Genomic DNA, 23,244 nt, shown 5'->3' on the forward strand with positions numbered 1-23,244 from the left:
CAAGGATCTGTATTTTGTTGGTGTGGATATTCCCTCTACAGAAAAAGATCCCACAGCTCTGTAACTCAGTAGATAATGTTTAAGAGGTGCTGTAGCTAAAATTTATCATTCTGTGACCAACAGACCCAGATTCAAATACAACAGATACTGTATTTGAAGACTTTCAGTGTAACTGGACCAGCCAAAGCTTGTTCACTCCATTAGCATATCTTTGAGAAACCAGATCATCTCCTAACCATGATAAGGCAATAGAGCAGGAGCAGAGATTTAAAAATGAATCCAGTTAATTCATGAGACTATTAAATTTTAATTAGCAAAGAGGAGTGTGAGAGTTTTCTAGTTACTTGCTAGGAATGTCTGATATATAGACTATCTTTCTGTAACCTCACATAAATACTTGGATAAAACAAACATAACTTTTGAGATTTTCTGTTAGTAAATATGCCATTGATTGAACTGTATGTTTTGCTAGTGGCATTTTCTAATTCAGTGTTGAAACTAAAGCAATAAGAATCATTCTTGAAGTTGAAAGAGAAGAAGGCATCTAATAAGACCTGAGACTGTATGGGCCTCTGTTTTTAAAAATGACAAATGTCACTTAGAATCTTGGTAAAATTTTATAGCATTTTTCATTTCATGGATGGGGATGGTAGAGTACTGAATAGGTAAATTACATGTACATCCAATGAGAGTATTAGGATTAGCATCAAGAAGGCCCGACTTTGAATCTGGTTTCAGATACTTACTAGCTGTGAGACAACGGGCAAGTTACTTAACCTCTGTTTGCCTCAGTTTCCTCTATTATAAAACAGAGATAATTATAGCACCTACCTCTCAGGGTTGTACAAGTGTTTAGCATAGTGGTAGGCATATAGTTGGTGCTATATAAATATATAAAGAGATATAAATAAATGCTTATGCCTTTCTCCCTTTTCACTTCATTTCTTGTTAGATGGAACATAGAAAGGGTATACTAGATTAAAAACATACAAATAGAAGAGATGATACAGGAGTTGATTAGATGCTGAAATGGGTAAGAGACATTGTGGAAAAGATGTCGAAGCAGAAAAATTATGTTTCTATAAGGAGGTAAAACAGGAAGAGAAAGGAGAAAAGATATGAGAAAACTTTTATCAGGGACCAGGAGTTTGGGTAAGGGATGAAGAGAAAATAGAAAAGGGGTGTTAGTCACTCTGAAACATTGCCTTTACTTAGTATTTAGTTCTTTCAGTTCTTTTGCAGTAACATTATAGAGTTTCACCCGTTGCCTTTGTTCAGAGGGGAAAAGACTTGGTTTTTCTCTCATTAGTCACTATCAAGTTTTTGAAAATATAGCACGTCAATGAAGTTTTCCAAGAGAAAAGAAAACTCAAGCAATCAAATGAACAAGGATTTATTAAGTTCTTACTATCTATTAGGCATTACGCCTAATACATAGTTGATGCTTGCATTCTACTGCAGAAGGATAACATGTAGTACACATATAAGTCTATACAAAATATATATATATAAAACATGAAAAATAAAATAAAATGAAATAAATAAAGGCAATTTTGGGGAGGAAGGCATAACTACAGTAATTAGTAGAAGTTCTGATGTTGTGTTTGACTAGAGTTCTGAAGGGAACTAATAAGAGGAGAGAAATAGATGAAAAAGGACTGCATTCCAGATACAGAAGATAGCCTGTGCAAAGGGAGAAGAAATGTGTGTGAACAGCAAGGAGACCAGTTTGACTGGATCATAGAGTATGCGAAGTTGAGTAACAGCCAGGTTGTAAAGGGTCTTAAATGTCAAACAGAGGACTTCAAGACTAATCAATCTCATCTGACATTTTGTTTAGGACTAGGATTTCACCGGTGTGGGGAAATTCCTGGTATGGAAATTCCCTAAAGGGATACAGTATATAATAAAAAATAAACAATATATAAATTTAGTTTCTGTTAACTTTAATTATATATCTGCATAGCAATAATAATTATGGAACAACCAAGACTTTAAAAGCATGCTTACCTGGATATGGCACTCTGCCCTTTGTTACAAGCTCTGTCTGCAGAATTCCAAATGACCAAACATCAGATTTAATTGTAAAACGACCATATAATGCAGCTTCAGGAGCTGTCCACTTGATTGGAAATTTGGCACCTAAAATGAATAAAATCTTACTTAAAATTAATAAGCAAATATTGTTATATATTTGTACAAAAAGTATAAATTAATTCAACAAATATTTATTAACTATTGTTATATGTAATACAATGTGTTATATACTCAAAAGGATAGAAAGACAGAATCCTTGCCCTCAAAGAATTCATAATCTAGCCTGGAAAATAAGAAATGCACACAAATAACTATCATACAAAGTATTGTGATCAATTCCACAAAGGTGCTATAAATGCTTCAATAATTTGAAAGAAGAGGGTTACTTCTAATGGATGTGACCAGGAAATACTTCAGAAAGGAATTAACAACTGAGCTGAACTCAGAAAGACAGGCCAGCAGTGGAAGGTTGGTTAGGCAAATAAAGTGGTTAATTGCACAAATAAATGTCCAAAGGTGGGAAGGGCCTGTTTTGGGAATGGCAAGTGCTTCAATTTTGCTAATGTCCAGGGTACATTTATGAGAATAGGAGATTAAGCCTAGAAAAGTCATTTGGGAGCATGTGGAGAGGCCCCAAATGCCATGCTAAGGAGTTCACATTTTTTAAAAAAGTGCTCATGTACACAGACAGTACCCTCAAGGAGCTTACATTCTTTTTTCTTTTTTTTTTTTTTTAGTATCAAGAAAATTTATTACAGAGAAAGTCCAGAGGATTTAGACGTTTCTGGCCAGAAGCGGGCTCCACCCCTCTTCAGGAGGGGGTGGGCCCTGAGTGCAAGGGCAAGTGTGCTTTTATGCAGTTGAATTCAGCTCGAAACGTCTCAGGCCGGGATTGGTCCATCCCTTCCCAGGTTATACCTTTCCTTACATGTTTCCCCTTGATATGCTCAAGTATGTTCCCTGTCCCTTGGACATATATCCCATGACTCGTTAATGAGGCTCTCATTTTATGCAGGGTGTGTCAGATAACAGTAATGAAGCTCATTAAGCAGGCGCACTAACATTTTTTAGGTGTCCTCAGGTTGACCCTAACTGGTCTGAGCTGGCTTGACCCTTATCTTGATTTTGGGGTCTTTATGGAACCATCAGCTTACTTTTTATTGGCTAAGCCCAATCATGTACAATGTACTACTTCCTGGAGCTGTTGTTCTTTAAATCTCTGCATTATTCTACCTGTGGAAACTTAAGCCCTTCTGACTCTAACAATTCCCTCCTCTTCTTCTCAATAAGAATTATGTTTCCACACTTTTTGTTCCCGTTGTCTTTCCTCAAAGTGTTTTAACATTAGTTCAAATTCTTCATCAGAAGGAGAGGAATGATCATTAATTCTCTTAATCATGATCCTAATTCCACTTGATCCTGTTACCTGAATTCCCATAGCTGGTCCTATTGGGATACTTTTAGTTAGCGCTGTTTCTATTAACTTTTGCACTAGAAGGAGCTTACATTCTAATAAGGAAGATAACTCAAAACAAAGAAGCTGGAAAGAGAGGACAGAAGGGGCAATGATGGAGAAGGCCAGATGAATGCAGCTTGGTGAGAAATGAAGAGATGACTGACTGGCTATGTGCCCTCTTTAAATGAAGCTTCTGGAAAGCAATCTGGAACTAAGCCCAGAAAAGTTATCAAATGTGCATGGTCTTTGACCCAGAAATACTACTTCTAGGCTCTACCTCAGAGATTAAAGACAGAGGAAATGGACCCCTATCCACAAAAAATATTTATTACAGTTCTTTCTGTGGTTGCAATGTGGCTAAATAAATTCTGGTATATGAATGTAATGTAATACTACTTAACTGTAAGAAATTATGAAGGGGACATTTTCAGAGAAATTTGGGAATGCGTACAAATCAATGCAAACTAAAGTGAGCAAAATAGAAGAACAATTTGTACAGTAACAACAATGTAAAGAAAAAACTTTGAAAGACTATGGACTCTGATTAACATAATAAACAACAACTTGATTCCAGAAGATTCAGGATAAAACATGCTATCCACCTCCTGATGAGAGGTGATAGATACAAGAAGCAGATTGAGGCATATATTTTGTGAGACACACATATGTAGACACGATCATCACAGAACGTTTCCTTGACTATGTATATTTGTTACAACGGTTTTGTTTTTCTTTTGTTTTTCAAAGGGAGGAAGTGGGAGAGAAAATAGGTTTCAGTTAATTAAAAAAAAATAGAATTAAATTGAAATACATTAAAAAAAATCCTGATTATGCAGGGTTGAGGGGTAGGAGGTGATAAAGAAGATGACCAGCACTATTACCCTGTTTTCTGAATCAAGTCTGAGTCTCACTTCTGCTAATTATATGCTTGCAATAATTAAGCTTTTATTTAAAAAAAAATCCTTCACTAGCACTATATTGTCAACTGAATAAAGTTGAAGACCCTTACTTGGACATTTAAAGCCATCTACAATCGGTCACCACTCTTACCTTTTCAGCTGTATTTCATATTTATCTTTTACATATGCACCAAATTAGGCCATAGTTAAATTGGGTCATTCTCCATTCCCAATGTACATCCCATGCCATTCTCCAATGCCTTTATTCATGTTGCTTCCTAATTGTGGAATGCCTTTCTCCAAAATTACTTGTTGAAATCCCATCAACCCATTACTAATCAGCTCCAATGCCATCTCCACTGTACATTCTTCCCTAATTATCCCAGTCAGTAACAATTCCCTTTCCTCCAGAGTCCGGCAGCATTTGTGATTAACCTTCCTCCTATACTTACATATGTATATGTATCATAAGCTCCTATCAGATACAAGCTACATGAGGACAACTCCTCCAAAAACTAACACTGTACACTGCATATGGTAACTTAAAATAATAATTACAATATTTACATAGAACTTTAAGGCTTGAAAAGTCCTTTACACTTATTGGTTTCATTTGATGCTCATAATAAGCCTGAGAGGTAGGTACTATCATTATCCTCATTTTATAAATGGGGAAACAGAGGCTAAGATTTGCTCAGGTTCACACCTGTTAGTGACAGAAGCAGGATTCAAACTAGGGTCTGCCACTCAGCCCATTATGCCATCTGGCTTCCTCTAAGAAATAATACATAAAGCTTAATAAATACTGTAAAAGTTAAAACCCCTCTACATGCACAAGTAATCCTCTTCCATTCCATCTTCTCCAATAGACTGCTACCTCTCTTATCATCACGTTCTCACCTATCTTCAGTCTTATACTGCCTATTGATTTTTCTCTGTTGCCTATAAATGTTTATATATCTTCCATCCTCAAAAAATTTTCACTTGATGCATCCATCTCACTATGGATGCAAGGATGTTTCAACATTAGGGAAACAAACAACATAACTGATCTATTTAAAAACAAAAACTTTCAAAACCAGACAATTATCTCAGATAAAGAAAAAGCATCTGACACAGTGTAACACTCATTTATGCAAAAAAACAAATAAACCCAAAAACCAAAATAACCTCAAACAAACCAAAGCACAAAAAAAAACCTGACAAAGAATAATCACAAAGAAACTTTTTTAATATCATAAAAAGTATCTAATCTAAAAACCAAAGCAACATCACATGCAATGGCAATACACTAGAACCTTTGTCAATAAATATAGGAGTAAATGCAAGAATACCCACTCTCCTCACTACTATTTGATATGGTTCTGGAAATACTACCAATAGCAATAAAACAAAAGATAGGAATTAAAAATAAAGAGATAGGTAAAAAGGAGACAAAAGCTATCCTTATCTATTGATGACATGAAGGTTTCCTTAAAAAAAAAACCCTAAAGAATCACGAAAGTTAATAACTGAGACAAGAGCTTCAGCAAAGTGACATGCTACTATATAAACTCAAAACTCAAAAGCATTTCTATATAATACCAACAAAATCTAAAAGGCAATAACAGAAAAGAAATTTCTTTCCAAATAACTATAAAATGCACTAAATATTTGGGGAATCTATCTACCAAAACATATAAAATACTTGTAGAGATTCAACAGTGCTTATTGTTGAGCTGTGCCAATATACAAATGTTGACACTAAAGTTAATTTACAATTTTAATGCTATACCAATCAAATTATGAAAAGTATAATTTACAGAACTTTGATAAAATAATAACAAAATTAATTTGGAAAAACAAAAGGTAAAGACTACCAAGGAAAATAGTGAAAAGAGATAGGTATAAAAGAAGGAAGAGAAGAAATAGTATTTCTAGGCCTCAAACTATATTATAGAACAATGCTTCTTAAACCGTGGATCACGATATAAATGAATGTGGGGGTCATGAAAAATTTGGCAACAATAAAAGATTTCTAAATGCACAATGACCAAAAATTAATTCAAAATCAAACATGTAATGAATCTGAGGTGTTTCTGGCACCACTTTCCTGTTTTGCATCGCGCAACTTCACTGCAGCCTTGGTTCTAAAAACATAATGTGCACTTTGCCCTGAGCATGCCATCATGCTCTGCAATGCCAACCAACACTTCCAGAAACACACTGGCTCAGATTCAAGTATACTGTACATTATGGATTGCAGTGTTTTTATTGTACATACAAAATCGTTAAAAGAATTGTGGTTTGGGAATAGGGCAGAATTTCCAAATATTTCTGAAATGGCCCTAACCATACCTCTGCCATTGCGTAGTATGTATTTATGCAAAGTACCATTCTCAGCATTGACAATTATAAATCAAAATATCGATCAACTCTGAAAAACATTGAAAATGTCCTATGTCCTGCAATATCAAATATTCTGCCAAGACTTAATTCTTTATGTAAAAATAAACACGTACATCCATCTCACTTGCACGTAAATTTGCTTTTGTATTTAATAAATGACAAAATTATATGTATACCAAAGAATTATTTTAAAATAAATTTCTTTATGATACATTATCAGTAAATATTTGATCTGCACATCTATTTTATATATCTATATACCCAGAGTTGCATAAAAATTTCTTGGGAGAAAAGGGATTGTGAGTGGAAAAAGTTTAAGAAGCCCTGTTATAGAACAGCAATCATCAAAACCATTTGGTACTGTTTAAAAAAAAAAAGAGTAATAGATGAATGGAACAGACTCAATAAACCAATGTTCGACAGACTAGAAAACATAAATTACTTAGGAAAAATTGCTGGGAAAACTACAAAGCAGTCTGGCCAAAATAAGACTTTCAGTCACACCTTACACCATATTACTCAATATAGTCTAAATGAATATATGACCTAAAAATTAAATGTCACAACATGAAAAAAATCAGAAAAAAAGCAGATCACGTACCTTTCATAGTTATAGGTAGGAAATTACGAAAGAAAAAAATAAGTAATTTTTTTTTAGGCAACTGGGGTTAAGTGACTTGCCCAGGGTCACCCAGCTAGTAAGTGTCAAGTGTTTGGTCTGAGGCCGGATTTGAACTCAGGTCCTCCTGACTTCTGGGCCGGTGCTCTATCCATTGCGCCACCTAGCTGCCCCCCAAAATAGGTAATATCACACAAAACTAAAAATCTTCTGTACAAATAATATTAAGGCACTTAGGAAAAGAAAGGAAGCTTCCTTTGGGAAACGAGAAAAAAACTTTGTATCAAATTTCTCTAAGGGTTTAGAATCTAAGAGATATAAACAATTAACACATAAACATATATATCGATATATGTATATATATGTATATGCCAGAAACCATTCCCTAAAAGACAAAGGACATGAACAGTTTCAAAAGAAGAAATTCAAACACTTAACAACCATAAGAAAGTACCCTCTAAATCACTCTAATAAAAGAAATGGAAATGACAACAGCTCTTGAGGTTTTACCTCATACTCTACAAATTGGCATAGATGACCAATGATAAGAACAGCCAATGGTGTGGAGGGGTTGTGGGAAGACAGGCACACTGGTTCCTTGATGGTGGAATTGTGAATCAGTACAACCATTTTGGAGAGGAATTGTGAATTATGCAAATAAAATAAATAAAATGTCCATACTCTGTGACTCAGACATTCCACTACTAGGTTTATACCTCAAGGAGAACACTGATAAGAAGTCTCCATAGAAACAAAAACATTTATAACAGCACCTTTTTTTTTTTGGCCTTTGGTGAGGTAGTCGGGGTTAAATGACTTACCCAGGGTCATACAGCTAGTTAAGTGTCATGTGCCTGAGGCCGAATTTGAACTGAGGTGCTCCTGACTCCAAGACCAGAGCTAATCCACTGCGCCACCTAGCTGCCCCCACATAACAGCACTTTTTGTAATACAGAATTGAAAACAAAGTAGACGCTACTGATTGTGGAATGGCTAAATAAACTGTGGCACTTGAAATGTAATGGAATATTACGGTATTGTAAAAAATGATGAATGCAGAAAAATATCTACATCAAATGATGCAGACTGAAATATGCAGAGCCAAGAAAATAATATACACAATGACAACAAATTAAATATTAAGAACAAATTAAAAAATCAAAAGTGGATGTTACAAAATACATAGGATGATGTCCCCACCCTCATACGGCTGTAGAGACCTTTAATGAGACTTCTGAAATTAGCCAATTTTGCTGATTTTTTCCTCATCATCTTTTTATCTTTAAAAGTTTCATTTTTTAAATAAGGGGTGGCTTTCCTAGGAATGTGGAGGTGAAGAGATACTAAGGGAACTACTGGTGATACAAAAAACATAAGATAAAGAAATACATATTAAAAAAATAGCGTTGCAAGGTTACAAAGAACAACACGGCTCCAAAACAGAGATATGAGAAGATACCCCTCCTCCTGATTCCTTTTCAGGGCAGAGAGATCCACAGGTACGGGACTTTACACACACACACACACACACACACACACACACACACACACACACACGTGTGTGTGTGTGTGTGTGTGTGTATATATATATATATATATATATATATATATATATATATATATATATATATATATATATATATATATATATATATATATATATATATATTTCCCTTCAGATTTTAAAAACGTATTAATCAGTTTGGTTTACTTTTTTCTCTTCCTCCCACTTTAAAAAAAATTCTTTATGCTTTCTGGGAGAGGAAGGAAGAAATATAGGAGAAATTTAAGCAATGTAAAAACAAGAGCTATCTTTAAATTTATTTAAAAAAAAAACAAAAATGAGGATGAATACAGATAACAAAAGTTACAAAATTACAAAGAACAAAATTAGCCCCAAAAAGGAGATATATAAAAAAACAATTCCCATTCTTCTGCAGAACTGAAGGGTAGTAAGTCAGTTCATGGGTGTAGAACACAGAATAAAATGTCAGACTTTCTGGATTTAGTGATGTTTTGTCAATTTTTTCCCTCTTTTTCCTTATTCATGAAAGGTAATTCCTGCTTTACATTTACATACATATTTGTGTCTAATGGTAGCCATCTTTAGGGCAGGAGGAGTAGGAAAGGACAGGAGGAAAGTAACATAATTTTATTTCGTATTTAAAAGGAAAAGCACGCTGTACATAATAGATTTGCAATTTCATGTGCAATCTTTTTTTTCCTATTCTACTTTGTTATGGAATGTTTGTTTTATTTCTTAAGTTCAGAAAAAAAAGTAATTCTTTGTTATAAAAGATGCTTCTCTGGGAGAGAGAAGATAGGGGTAAATCAGATGGATATTTAGGTAATATTAAAAAAAAAGAAATCAATAAAAAAAATTTTAAGAGAGGTTACTCATGACTTTAGAAATAACTGCTCCATAGAAATATCTTTGCTACACAAATCACTTCTACCTGTATTTTGCTTACATGTTCAATACAAAATCATTCTAAAATAAGGTAAACATTTAACAAATATTTTATCTTTAGGCAGCTAGATGGCTCATTGGATGAGTGCTGGGCCTGGAGTCAGGAAGACCTGAGTTCAAATGTGGCTTCAGACACTTAATAACTGTATAACCTTGGGCAAGTCACTTAACCCTGCCTCAGTTCCTCATCTGTAAAATGAACTGGAGAAATGGCAACCCACTCTAGTATCTTTGTCAAAAAAACTCCATATGGCATCATGAAGAGTCTGATATGACTGAAGAACAACAAAAACAGTTTTACCTTGCCTTGCAGTGTATTCATTGTCTTCAATTAGCCTTGCTAATCCAAAATCTGCTATTTTACAAACAAGATTATCTCCTACAAGGATGTTAGCTGCTCGAAGATCTCGGTGGATGTAGTTCATTCTTTCAATATATGCCATACCATCAGCAATCTTGAGAAGAAACCCAAACAGAACAATTTAAGAGACTTTACTTTAGATACAAGTTAGATAACTGTCAAAATGACATGCTTTGCAAGGTTAGAAATGCAAATTGCTGTTAACACGCATTTTTAACAGATAAAGGGAGAAATACCAGTTTAATGATAATGAAATCAGGTTAACATTGAGGAAAAAAATGAGGGTTGGATTTGGCATAGTGAGTTTTTGCTCACCTCTCGACTTATGAAAATACTATACTGGTTCTATGATCCTAACATTTCTAGCAGTCATTTGACTATATCAGCATTATTCCAGGAGAGTGGAGAATAGGAATTTGAAAGGGTATTGGTATGGAGGTTCATCAGTCCATTCCAGGCTAAGACTTTTAAGTAAACTAATATATCTAATTATCATACACATTCATAAGCACTGCCAATGAAGATAAACTATCACCACCACCACAAAGAACTGCAGATTTCACACAGCCCAACATGAATCCATGGAAGGGGCATACCAAGCACGTGCTTTAATCTGCGCTGGGAATATGTGTATGAAACAAGATGCTTCATGCATCTTCTAACTAGTAAGGACTACAAGAGTATTGGAATGGGTCCAGAATGCCTAAAGGCTTGGCTATGTGTCAGAAAGCTAACACACCAACACACCAATGAATATGAAATTCCTTGAGTTACCCTTCTATATTTAAGTACTTAATGAGGGATACCAGGCTCATAAAACAATTTTGTCCACATAAATCCAAAGATCAGGAACATCCCTAAATGCATATTGACTATGTTATTCAATCATTTTAGACTCAAAATTTATTACTATGGTTCTATATAATAAACCTTCCAAACACAAAGTCTTTTCTGTTAAGCCAAAAGAGAAGCAAATGAAAATACATATATATATATATGCTAAACTGCAGAATAATTCTCCATAAAAGTTCTGTTCTGTTGCATCATCATGAAGTGATTGTCCATGGGTTGTTGAAGGATTTGCCCACAGAGTGCAAGCTCTGGCAGACCATTTACCAAGCTAGAAAGACTTTGAATACGGGCCCCATAACACACTGTATGTCTGTTATTGAACGATAAGCCTGGATAAGTTTCCAGGGGCTAATCACCAGGTTGGTTACAGGGTGATGAATTTTTTGACTACAAGAATTCTAAGCAACCACCTCAGTCTATTCTTGTATCCCTAGAGCCAACCATAGTGCTTGGCATATATAGTTGGTATTTAATAACTGCCTGTTAATTGACTGGAGGAATTCTCATCTGTAGTAGTAAAGGGAAAGCCCACATTCACACTGACAAAAAAAATCACAGATCAGTAAAGTACATAAGATGGTACTATCTTAGGCTTGTTATATTGCTTTATAGTTTGAAAGTGCTTTGTAGCAGTAACAGACACATAAACTGTTATTGTAATTTCCTTTCACATACCTAATCTCATTTGATCTTCACAGAAACCCTCAATGGCAGGTATTATCATCTCTATTCTAAATAAGAATTCTAGGCTCAGAGAGATTAGGTGAGTTGTTCAAAGTTAAAAAGTTATTAAGTTGCAAAACTTGCCCTTGAACTCAAGTCTTCCATCTGTAAAACCAGTACTCATTTCCACTACACAATATTGCTCTCTTTAATGACTTATTAAGTTACTATTTTGAACTATGTCCAAATGTCAACGTCCAATACAGTTTATACATTGTCTATGATAAGTAAAGCAATCGTTCATTTTTTATTTCTTGTAATTTATCTGATGAAATTAAAGATTTCAAAATAGGAAAATTTAATGTCCATGGGATGTATTAAAATTTCATGGATAAGCAAGAAAAGTAGAGGCACAAATATATGACTACCAAAATGTAAATAAATTTAATAAGGAGATGTAATGAATCTGATAAAATACGATGTAAACACCACATTGCCAAAGCTAAAGGGCACATCTTTCCTTTCTTTTAATAACTGATAATCAAACTATCTTCTCTGGGAATTAATTTTAAAAATATATGTTGTTTGGGCATTTGCTAGGAAGCATCTCTAGTATCGAAACAAAATGTATCAAAAAATTTATGAATTTTTCTTTACAAGTACAGCAGTTCCCCAAATATAAATAATAAAACTTTGTTATTTAGATTTTTTTAAAAAGTAGACAATGATGTAGTAGAAAGCAAAAATGATTAGGAAAAAGAAAACTTGGGTTCCTGGTCCTAGCTCCGATACCAGTCAGCTATGTGACCTCAGACAAATCACTTAACCTCTCTGGACCTTAGTTTTCAAATGTATTGTAAAAAAAAAATTTTTTTTTTAGGCAATTGGAGTTAAGTGACTTGCCCAGGGTCACACAGCTAGTAAGTGTCAAGTGTCTGAGGCCGGATTTGAACTCAGGTCTTCCTGACTCCAAGGCCGGTGCTCTACCACTAAGCTACCCAGCTGCCTCTCTTAGTTTCTACCTACAAAATGAAGGAGTTGGACTAGGTAATATTCATGGTCTCTCTGCTCAATTCGATGATAAAAAACACTATACTTTCTAGGATTTGTCTTAATTTTTAGGTATTCTCAAGCCATTTATAGATATATATAGATATATATATATAGATATATATATATCTATCTATCTCTCTCTCTCTCTATATATATATATACACACACACACACACACACACACACATATAGATATACATAAAGAAGTACCTGTGCAGCCATATCAACCAGCTGTGGTAGCTTCAAATACTTTCCATCTCCTTCCTTAAGGAAATCTAATAAGCTTCCTGTAATAGAAACATTTTTTAAAAGAGAAGCAAAACAAAAAGGATAAATTACAAAACAATATTTTTGAGCTTTAACATCCTACCTCTTAATAACATTTTAGTATCAATTTTTAAAAATACTATCTTGAGATGTTTCAGAGAAAGTTCTTGAAACCTTCAAGATAATGTTTACCTTTCCCCACCTTCTTCCCTGGTTACTTCCATCTTGGAACTCCCACATCCCCCAATCCCTAAAGTGAGGGATGGGAAGGGAGAAAAAGGAAGAGGAACAAATACCACTTAGCAGACTTCCAACTGAAGTCAGTGTTTTCCAGCTTTCTTGTAATAATGTCCTACCCTAACCTATTCTAAAAGTTCTACATGACATTTTAGACTTTTCTTTTTTAAAGTAATTTGTTTTTATACCATCTTAATGTCCCAATAAATATATTTTTCTTCCCACACCCAAATAACCATATTTTATAACAAAGAAGAGAAGGTAAGAAGTTCAGCAGAACTAACACATCAACTGGGTCTGAGTATTCAAAGAATATGTCTGGAGCTGAGAGATGGAGTGTTTTGTTCATGGATCATCCAGGAGGCCAGTGTGTCACTGGATTGAAGACTATGTGATCTAGGGAGTAAAATTTGGGTTAAGCATTTGGTCAAAGTCTCTGTCATCTTTGGCTTCTGCAAAACTCCCCTCCAAATTCCCATTTAATTTCTTATGCTGACCCACGATACATCAAAACTGCAACAGGGAAAGGATAACTGTGCTTAACTAAATTCTTGTTGCATTAAATTGAATTTAGAAAATATCTACAAACAGATAATTAACAGTATCAAAAGATATTAAGATAGCTAGAAAGATGAAGACTGAAAGAGGCTATCAAATTTTGCCATTGCTGGCCTTAGCCATACTTAATCATTCTTATCAAAGGCTTAACCAGGTTCTAAAGAGATCTATTCAGCAGAGAAGCAGCTAGGTGTCACAATGAATAGAGCACCAGACTTTACCCTTCCTGACCAGGAGTCTGGAAGGCTGCTCTTTGTGAGTTCAAATCTGGCCTCAGATACTAAACTTGCTGTGTGACTCTGGGCAAGTCACTTAACCCTGTTTGCCTCAGTTTCCTCATCTGTCAAATGAGGTGAAGAAGAAAATGGCAAACCATTCCAATATCTTTGCTAAGAAAACCCTAAATGGGGTCACAAAGAGTTGGATAGGTGAAAACACTAGATCATCCAGCAGACGAAGAGCTCCTCCTTGAAATATCAGGGCAATGATCAGATAGAGGAAGAAAAAGTATTTTATTAAATTCAGCTAATAGAAGTATCTCTAGAGTTCATGTTTGACCAGGTGGAAAGGAGAATCCTGGGAGACAATAATGAGAGAGATTGAATGGTTTTGGGAAAGATGATTCTTCAGAGTGTGCAGACATTTAAAGTGACTGCAGCTGTATCTGATGAAGTAAAACATTAACTAAACTTCCACAGGAATTCTATAACTATGTTTTATCTTATTATCTGGAATCAAAATCAAGGTCAAAAGGATATTTGCTGAATTCTAGCCCTAGGACTTCAATGACCTTTCAGAAATCACTGACAATAGGAGGTTAAGTACTTACCTTGTGGTATAGTTTGACAAACTCTTCAGTGGCAGCTAAGTACTTTCTTACTATCTTGGGTCTCCTTATATTGGCAGCTAGGTAGTTCAGTGTCCAGAGTGCTGGACCCAGAGCTAGGAAGATTGGAATTCAAATCTGACCTCAGATGCTACCCAAGTTGTGTAACCTTGGGTAAGTCACTTAACCTGTGTCTGCTTCAGTTTTCTCATCTATAAAACAGGGAGTTATGATAGCACCATTTACTGCCCCAATAGATAAGTAGTGGAAAGATATGAACCAGCAGTTTTCAAAAAAAAAAAAAGAAATCTAAGCTATCAATAAGCATATGAAAAAATACTCTAAATCACTAATAATCAGAAAAATGCAAGCTAAAGCAACTTTTGAGGTTCTACCTCATATCTGCAAAACTGAAAAAGATGACAAAAGAGGAAAATGATAAATGTTGGAGGGTCTGTGGGAAAACAAATGGTCTGGATATTCTGTAAAACAATTTGCAACTATGCACAGAAAGTTATGAAACTGTACATACTCTTTCATCCAACTTTCCTACCAGGCCTATATCTGAAAGAAATCAAAGAAAGAACAAAAGGATCTATATGTACAAAAATATTTATAGCAGCTCTTTTCATCTTTTCGTTGCAAAATACCCTTCATTCTGCTGCAAAATTATTTTCCTAAAGCACAGGTCCAATCCTGTCACCCTCCTACCCAATGAACTCCAGTGGCTCCTTATTGCCTATAAAATCAAATACAAAATGCTCTGCGCTTGCCTTTTCCCCTTCCAGTTTTCTTACACCTTACTCCCTACCTACATACTATTCGATCCAGTGACACACTGGCCTCCTGGCTGATCCATGAACAAAACACTCCATCTCTCAGCTCCAGACATATTATCTGAATGTGTCCCCATGCCTGGAATGTTCCTCCTCAAAATTCCAACTACTGACCCCCCTGGCTTCCTTAGGTCCCAACTAAAATCCCACCTCCTATATGAAGCCTTAATCAACAACCTCTCTTAATTCCAGTGCCTTCCCTCTGTTAATTATTTATCCTGTATAGAGCTTACTTATATATATTTGTTTGCATGTCATCTCCTCCATTAGACTAAAAGCTCCTTTAAGGCATGTACTATTGTTTGCCTCATTGTTATCCCCAGAACACAGCACAGGTCTGTCACATAACAGGTTCTTAATAAATACTGATTGATTAATTCATAGCCGGATATTGAAAATTAAGGAGGGGAAGGTCCTCCTATTGGGGAAAGGCTAAAAGAATTGTAGTAAATGCCATGAGAAATGATGAAGTGGGTAATTTCAGAGGAAACTGAAAAGAACATTATGAACTGATACAGAGCAAAGTGAGAAATGTTAGAACAATTAAATTACAAAAACATTATAGCAAAAAATAATTTTAAGAGTCTTTACAACTTTAATCAAGGCAATGATAAACCATGAGTCCAAAAGAATGAAAAAATATGCCACATACCTGATAGGGAATGAATTTAAAATGCAAAAAGATACATATATTTTTGCACATGGCTAGTGTGGGAATTTGTTTTGCCAGACTATGTAGTTACATACTGAATTATCTGGTTTTTGTTTTAATTCACATGGGGGGAAGGGAGAGGAGGTAGGGAACAGGTAGTGGGTGGGTAGATGCATTTAAAAATACTAAAAACAAACAATTAAAAAAAAATCAACAAAAAAACTAGGTTCTGTTTCTCAGTTTCTGTTGACTCATTCCCACTTCTATCTCTACTCCCTCTTCTTCTCCCCTCCTCCTCCAAAAGCCTTAGTCTGGACATCTCTCTCACAGAAATCTAGGGCAGAGTCATTCTGGTGAAAAGTCAGATCAATTCCTTGGGGATTAATGGAGTTCTTCTGGGTAGAAGGAGAGAGAAGGTGGGTAGCAACTCTAGGAATTTACTCAGCTTTCTCCTATCACTACCTGTTCTTATTAAAGACATTTCTCTATATCCACATTACAGTATAAAATGAGAAGCAAGGTCTGAGTTAGATATGGGTAGGAGGGGTGTCATATATATATATAAAGAGAAGTAGGGTTCCAACTATCATGATGATGAGGCAGCCATTTGTATATTGGGATGTTTCCAAGTTGGATGTACTTAAATCAAGGACCACCTGTACATTTCACTGGTTTATTCCTTGGCTTGTTTTGGACCCAATTTGATTTATCATAGGCTCTAAACATGAGTATTTTTCTCTTGCTGCTTTAATTTTTATTTCTTATGGTGCCTTTTTAATCACCTTATTTTTCTATTTATTCCATTCCTATAGTCAGATATACCCCATTCAAAACTTTTACTTTTTGTCCATACTTTTCCAAATAACTGGTAAAAATCTCTCACACTTTCCCATTAGAAAAACCACAAAATTTCACATGCTTATATTTTAAAAAAATCTGCTTTGTTGAAAATATCTTTTTAGAAATATAACAGGACAAAAAATCTTATACATATGAATAATTATTCCAAAATAGTCTTTAAAAAACATTTTTAATGACATGAATACCTTCATGTCTACTCATCTATTCATGAACACATACCTTTTGACATAAATTCAGTGACAATATAAATTGGTTCCTCAGAAACAACAGCATATAGTGGAACAAGTTTATCATGTCTTAGTTTCTTCATGATCTGAGCTTCTTGAAGAAAAGCTTCCGGCATCATTGTACCAGGCTTTAGTGTTTTGATTGCTACTTTTGTGGTTCCATTCCATGTTCCTAGGGAAACAACAACTTCTGTTATTTTGGCTAGTTTTGGAGGATTTTCAACTGAAGCCATCTGTGCCAAATTTCAAGTTTCACGGTAAAAACAAGAGCAAAAGTCAAATTGAGGCAGATAAAACAAGTAACAGCTACAAATTTTATAGAACATGAATCTTATTGAGATGCTTGGAATCTGGAAGAAAAAAAAAAGGATAAGTATGGGGATGTTACCAATTATGCAAAAGATTGGCTATCACATAACAGACTGACTATCCCAACTTACAAGGCTGTTGAAATGGAAAGAATGTCTTTAAGATGTGTTATTAAAAACTGTACTCCTCCACTCAAATCTTACCCCAATGCCTATCTTGGGTGTTCTCAGAAACACTCTGGGTTCTCAAAGACCACGATAGCAGAGAACAAGCTCTGGCAGGATCTTCCAAGCTGGAAAAGGCTCAACAATAAGCCCACTAAGGGATGCTTATTATCTAAGGGCACTAAGTCCTCAGAAAATCTTATCATCTAGTTGGCTTTCATATAATAAATCTTGGTCACAGGACTGTTTAGAGAACATCTATTAAGTTACAGAGGGATGGTGATCTGTGTTAGTGGAAGAGATACACTGACAAAAATTATAGCTGCCTGACAAACTGATTCATTCCAAATATCTGGATTCTTCACAGGATTCTGAAATCCAAGACGCTGATTCTATGCTACAATACATTCCTACTCCCACGATGTTACTCTTATTTTCTTCTTTAGCAAATATTTCAAACCATAGGCAGCTGGTGGAACAGTGGATAAAACACTGGGCCTGGAGTCAAGAAGACCTGAGTTCAAATCTAGACTCAGATACTTGCTAACTGGGTGACCTTGGACTAGTCACCTAACCACTGTTTGCTTTTGTTTCCTCATCTGTAAAAGGAGGATAGTAATAGCACCTACCTCCCATAGTTCTTGAGCAGATTAAATGAAATAATTACTGTAGAGCATTTAGCACAGTGCCTGGTACGCGGTAAGTGCTATATAAATGTTAGCTATTGTTGTTAGTTATGACTAGCCAGAGAATTTCATACCTTTATCTTTCCTAGTGCTGAAAAAACATTCTCCTGCTGATGTTGGCAGTTCTGACATTAGCTAGAGCTCTTAATTTATACATATGCCAAATCACTATGAATCATTCATTACCTTTAGTCCACTAAAGTTTTCAATATTAATGTTAAAATTATCTTTCAATTGTAATATTTTAGTTCATATCTACATATCTCAAATAAAATAATATAACTGGGTGATTCAGTATCAGTGGCAAGAGATTCCATTTGGAGGAATCACCCTCACCAAGGAAACCACAGGTCTGGAGCAAAAGATTTTTTAAAAGTCACTGCTTCTTACCCATCCATACTTCACCAAAACATCCTTGGCCCAGCTTAACTTCTAGACGTAAAGATTCTCGAGGAATTTCCCAAGCATCTTTTGCCAAACCTTGTGTCTGAGGTTTCACAGTTGGACACACAGTTGTTAACTTATGGCATAAGCCATCAGCATGTTCTGGAGAATTAAATATAAGTGCACTTGAAATTTCGTTACTTAGAAAAATTAAGTTGTATCCAATAAATTTTCTTTATCAGATGAAGTAATATTTATAAAAGCAATGAACACAGAGGCCAGAACACAGTAAGCACTAAAAAAAATTCTTATTTTCTTTTCTAATAAAAATTTTAAATAACAAAACTCATATAAACATACAAACAACACAATGCTAAACTTACTCAGAAACATCTATAAAAAAAGGTGGGTCAATTGATCAACAAGTATTTCTTAAGTGCATGCACACTACATGCTAGGCACTGAGGACATAAGTGAAAAAACGAAACAGTACCTACTCACAATGAGCCTACATTTTAGTGGATGAGACAAGTACATAAAAAACCATACACAGCATAAATATAAAGTGAATAAAAATAAATCCATGAAAGTAGTTAAATACTTAAGAGGGAAGGAGGACACTAGCAGCTGGGGACATCAGGAAAAGTTTCATACATATGGTGCTTGAGCTATGTCTTAAAGGAAGAAAGAAATCTATGAAGCTGAAAGTAAGAACGTAGTATACTCCAACATGGCAGATAGCCAGTGTAGTTATAGCTAGATGTAGCTATATATGAGGTACAGAAAGATGGCCGATGTGGCTGGATCTCAAAGTGTAGGAGAGTAGTGATGTCCAATAAGGCTCAAAAGAGGCTGGGACCAGGTTATATAGCTTTCAAAAGCTAAACAGGAGGTTTTTTAAAATTATTATTTTTTTTATAGAGGAGGGGTTCTTAACTTTTTTTACGTCATGGACACCTTCGGCAGTTTGGTGAAGCTAATGGATCACTTCTCAGAATATTGTTTTTAAATGCATAACGCACATAGGATTACAAAGGTAAAAAATTATATTGAGATATAGTTAGCATAAAAAATATATAGTTTGCAAAGTGTTTAAAAAACAAAAACAAAAACAAGTTCATAGATTCCAGGATAAGGACCCTTGTCCTAGAGGCAAAAGAAAGCCAGTGAAGTTGAATGAATAGGAGAGTCTCAAGGTCAGATCTGTGCTGAAGGAAAATTACTTTCGCAGCAGTGTATATGAGGGACACTGGTGTTGAGAGCCTTAAGGAATGGAGACTAATTAAGACCTGACTTAAAGCAGTACCTGTGTATATGAAGAGGAGTCAGATGCAAGAGATGAGGTGAGGAGTCCAGGAAAATGCTAAGATCAAAAACCTGGAAGACTGGAAGGATGCTGGTATCTTTCAATCTTCAACAGAAGTTTAGAAGACTGAAAGGTTTAGAAGGAAAGATGAGTTCAGTTTTAGACACATGAGTGTCGAATGCAATTATTGATAACGGACCTAGATGTAGGTACAGACTAGGGCTATATATGTAGATCTGGGATTCATTTGTAAAGACATGACAGACTAGGAGCTGATGAGGTCATCATGAGAGTAGAAATCCTAAGACAGAATTTTGGGGAAACATCTACAGTTAAGAGGTATGATGTAGACAATGAGATAGAAAAGGAATATGAGAAGAAAGAGTCAGACAAGTAAGGAAACGAATCAGAAAAAAGTAGTGACAAGAACACAGTACAATCAGTATCAAATGTAGCAGATTAGTTAAAAAACATGAAAACTGAGAAAAGACCATTAGATTTGACACTGAAGTCACTGTTACTAATTTTGAAGAAAGCATTTAGTAACGTGATGATATAGGAAGTGAGTGACATACAAAGAATGGAGAAATAAGTGAGAAAAAAGGAAGGAGAAACAGCAAAGGTGGACAATTTTTCAAGGAGTCTGGCTGAGAAAGGGAAGAGAGCTATACGATGAGGGGATGGTACGGCTTAGAGAGGCTTTTTGCAAATGGAAAAGATTGGGGCAGCTAGAGGGTGCAGTGGATAGAGCACCAGCCTTAGAGTCAGGAGGACCTAAGTTCAAATCCAGCCTCAGACACTTGACACTTACTAGTTGTGTGACTCTGGGCAAGTTACTTAATTGCCTCACCAAAAAAACAAAAAAACCCCAAACAAACAAAAAAGAAGATTTAGGCCTGTTTGAAGGCAGTAAAGAACCATCTGATAAGGAGAAGTTGAAGATCTGAAAGGAGGTGTGATTAAGTATAAAATCTGCCAGAGGAGATGCAAGGGATCAAGTGTAAGTGTAGAAGAGTTGGCCTTGGCAAGGAGAAGGGCTAATTCTTTGTCAGACATCAGCAGAAAGAAGGACAGAATGGCAGATTATGATAGAGAGAATGGTAGCTAACATCAAACGGCCTCAATTTTTTCAGTGATGTAAAAGGGAAGGTGCTGAGGAGAGGAGGGAAAGATGTGGGAGACTTAAAGAGGAAAGAGAAGGTCTGTAATAGCTTCTGTGGAGAGTGAGGTAGGGAATCAATTAGGGACTAATAATAAAAGGACTGCCTTGCTTCAGTGAGAACCCAGCTGAGGAAGCATATTGAAGACACATTACTAATCTTACGTTTTAAAATTTATGATATTTAAGTAGCTACACTTAACTTTAAAATATTCACCTACCTGTGTAGTGTTTGACTAGTTTCTGCAAAGTATCAAATTGTGCTCTGGTTGTGATATAGTATCCACCATTGTCAAGTTTCCTAATTTTGTAGTGTTTCACATTATCACCCCTTATCTCATCCCAATCACGAATAGAAAGGGAAAAAGCACCTAGAAAAATGAATCGTTTTATTGTATCTTTCTTAAAATACAATTATGGAAAGCATTTACTATTTCAGCTATAGAAATACATCAATTTAACAAGGACCATACCTTTGGTGGTTTCACTTTCTCTTACTAAGAAAATACCTCGCTGGTTTCCAGGATTTAAAAGCAGTCTCTCAGCATCTTTTCTGCCCATTTTGCCAAAATACCATCTGGAGGGGAAATGATGTGTTAGGATGTAAAGATGGAATCAAGGATAGGAAAATTACAAAGACGCAACAGGGAAAAAAAATCAATGATAGTAAGGTATTTGGTTGGAAAAAAAGAATTCAGGTAGCTGAAAATATCATAAGAAAAGCTAAAGAATTAAATACAGAAAGTGATTTAAAATTTTTTCATGTAAATTTTTGGCACAGGTGAAAATACTTAAAATTATTTTATAGCCAACTCTCTGGGTTTTTTGTTGTTATTCAGTTGTTTCGACTATGTCCTACTCTTTGTGACCCCATTTGGGGTTTTCTTGGCAAAGATACTGCTATTTCCTTCTCTAGCTCATTTTATAGACGAGGAAACTGAGGCACACAGGGTTAAGTGATTTGCTCAGGGTCACACAGCTATCTGAGGCCAGATTTGAACTCAAGGAGATGAGTCTTCCTGACTCCAGGACTGGCACTCCACCCACTGTCCCATGTAGCTGCCTCCTACTCTAGGACAGTGCTATTCAAAGGATGTGCTGAGGGATGTTTAGTAAGGCATACTGCAAACTCCATGGAACCTACACTTGCAAATGCATGTGCAAGTCTGACTCTCAGGTGGCATGCTGTATGTAACTCATACAGCAAAGCATACTGAACCATGAAGAAAAAAAAGCTTTGAGCCTACTGTCACATACAAACCTCTAATAGGAACATCATCAATAGAAATTTCATTTATAAAAATACCGATAGTTCACCGGTGAGCAGCAAGGGCAGAGAATGAATAAATATGACTCATCTGTGTTAATAGCGGCACCAAGTAAAAACGGTGAAAATGTGGCAGGAGATAATACAGTGGCATCCATGACAGTAGCATCCATACTATATGCCCTGGCTATGTATCTATATATCCAATATGCAATCAGAATCATTAATATCATATCCAAATTATTGGGAATTTTTCATTAGGAAGGATCTCAATTACTGAGGTTTTATTCCATCCTACCTACAGACATACACATTAATAAACTAACACAATAAATTAGCAATAACTATGCCAAGTGAATGGAAAAGTTAGAGTAATTTACTCCTGTGAATTTTCCTAATAAAGTAAACTGATCACTTTTGACAGATATAAACAGCAAAATTTATGTTATCCTTTCTATATCCTTGGAAGAAATATTAATTAAAACTAAACAAAATAATAAAATAAAATGAATCTGTGTTCTATATTTGGAATATAGAATATTTATATAACAGCTAAAATGAAAAAATCTCTAATAGTACAAATATAGTTGAAATCTACACTGCATTTCAAAGTTCATAAAGCATTTTATACGCTTGATTCCATTTGCTTTTTACAACAACCCTGTGTGATAGGTATTTTAGTACATTATTATTGCTCCCATTTTACA

The 23,244-nt window shown here is 35.2% G+C and overlaps 1 protein-coding gene across 2 annotated transcripts in view; it reads right to left on the reverse strand.

Moving 5' to 3' along the window:
• YES1 (YES proto-oncogene 1, Src family tyrosine kinase) overlaps positions 1-23,244 on the reverse strand; it is a 99,667-nt gene that overhangs the window by 6,459 nt on the left and 69,964 nt on the right. For both annotated transcript variants that reach the window (XM_078153477.1, XM_020970681.2), the window contains exons 5-11: positions 21,744-21,847; positions 21,492-21,641; positions 18,812-18,967; positions 17,255-17,434; positions 13,009-13,085; positions 10,171-10,324; positions 2,011-2,142 (exon numbers count right to left, since the gene is read on the reverse strand). In XM_078153477.1, the coding sequence (XP_078009603.1) occupies positions 2,011-2,142; positions 10,171-10,324; positions 13,009-13,085; positions 17,255-17,434; positions 18,812-18,967; positions 21,492-21,641; positions 21,744-21,847 (953 nt within the window). The remainder of the gene's footprint in view (positions 1-2,010; positions 2,143-10,170; positions 10,325-13,008; positions 13,086-17,254; positions 17,435-18,811; positions 18,968-21,491; positions 21,642-21,743; positions 21,848-23,244) is intronic.

The sequence above is a fragment of the Phascolarctos cinereus genome, unplaced genomic scaffold (genome assembly GCF_003287225.1).
Source record: "Phascolarctos cinereus isolate Bilbo 61053 unplaced genomic scaffold, phaCin_HiC Scaffold_4;HRSCAF=312, whole genome shotgun sequence".
NCBI lineage: Eukaryota > Metazoa > Chordata > Mammalia > Diprotodontia > Phascolarctidae > Phascolarctos > Phascolarctos cinereus.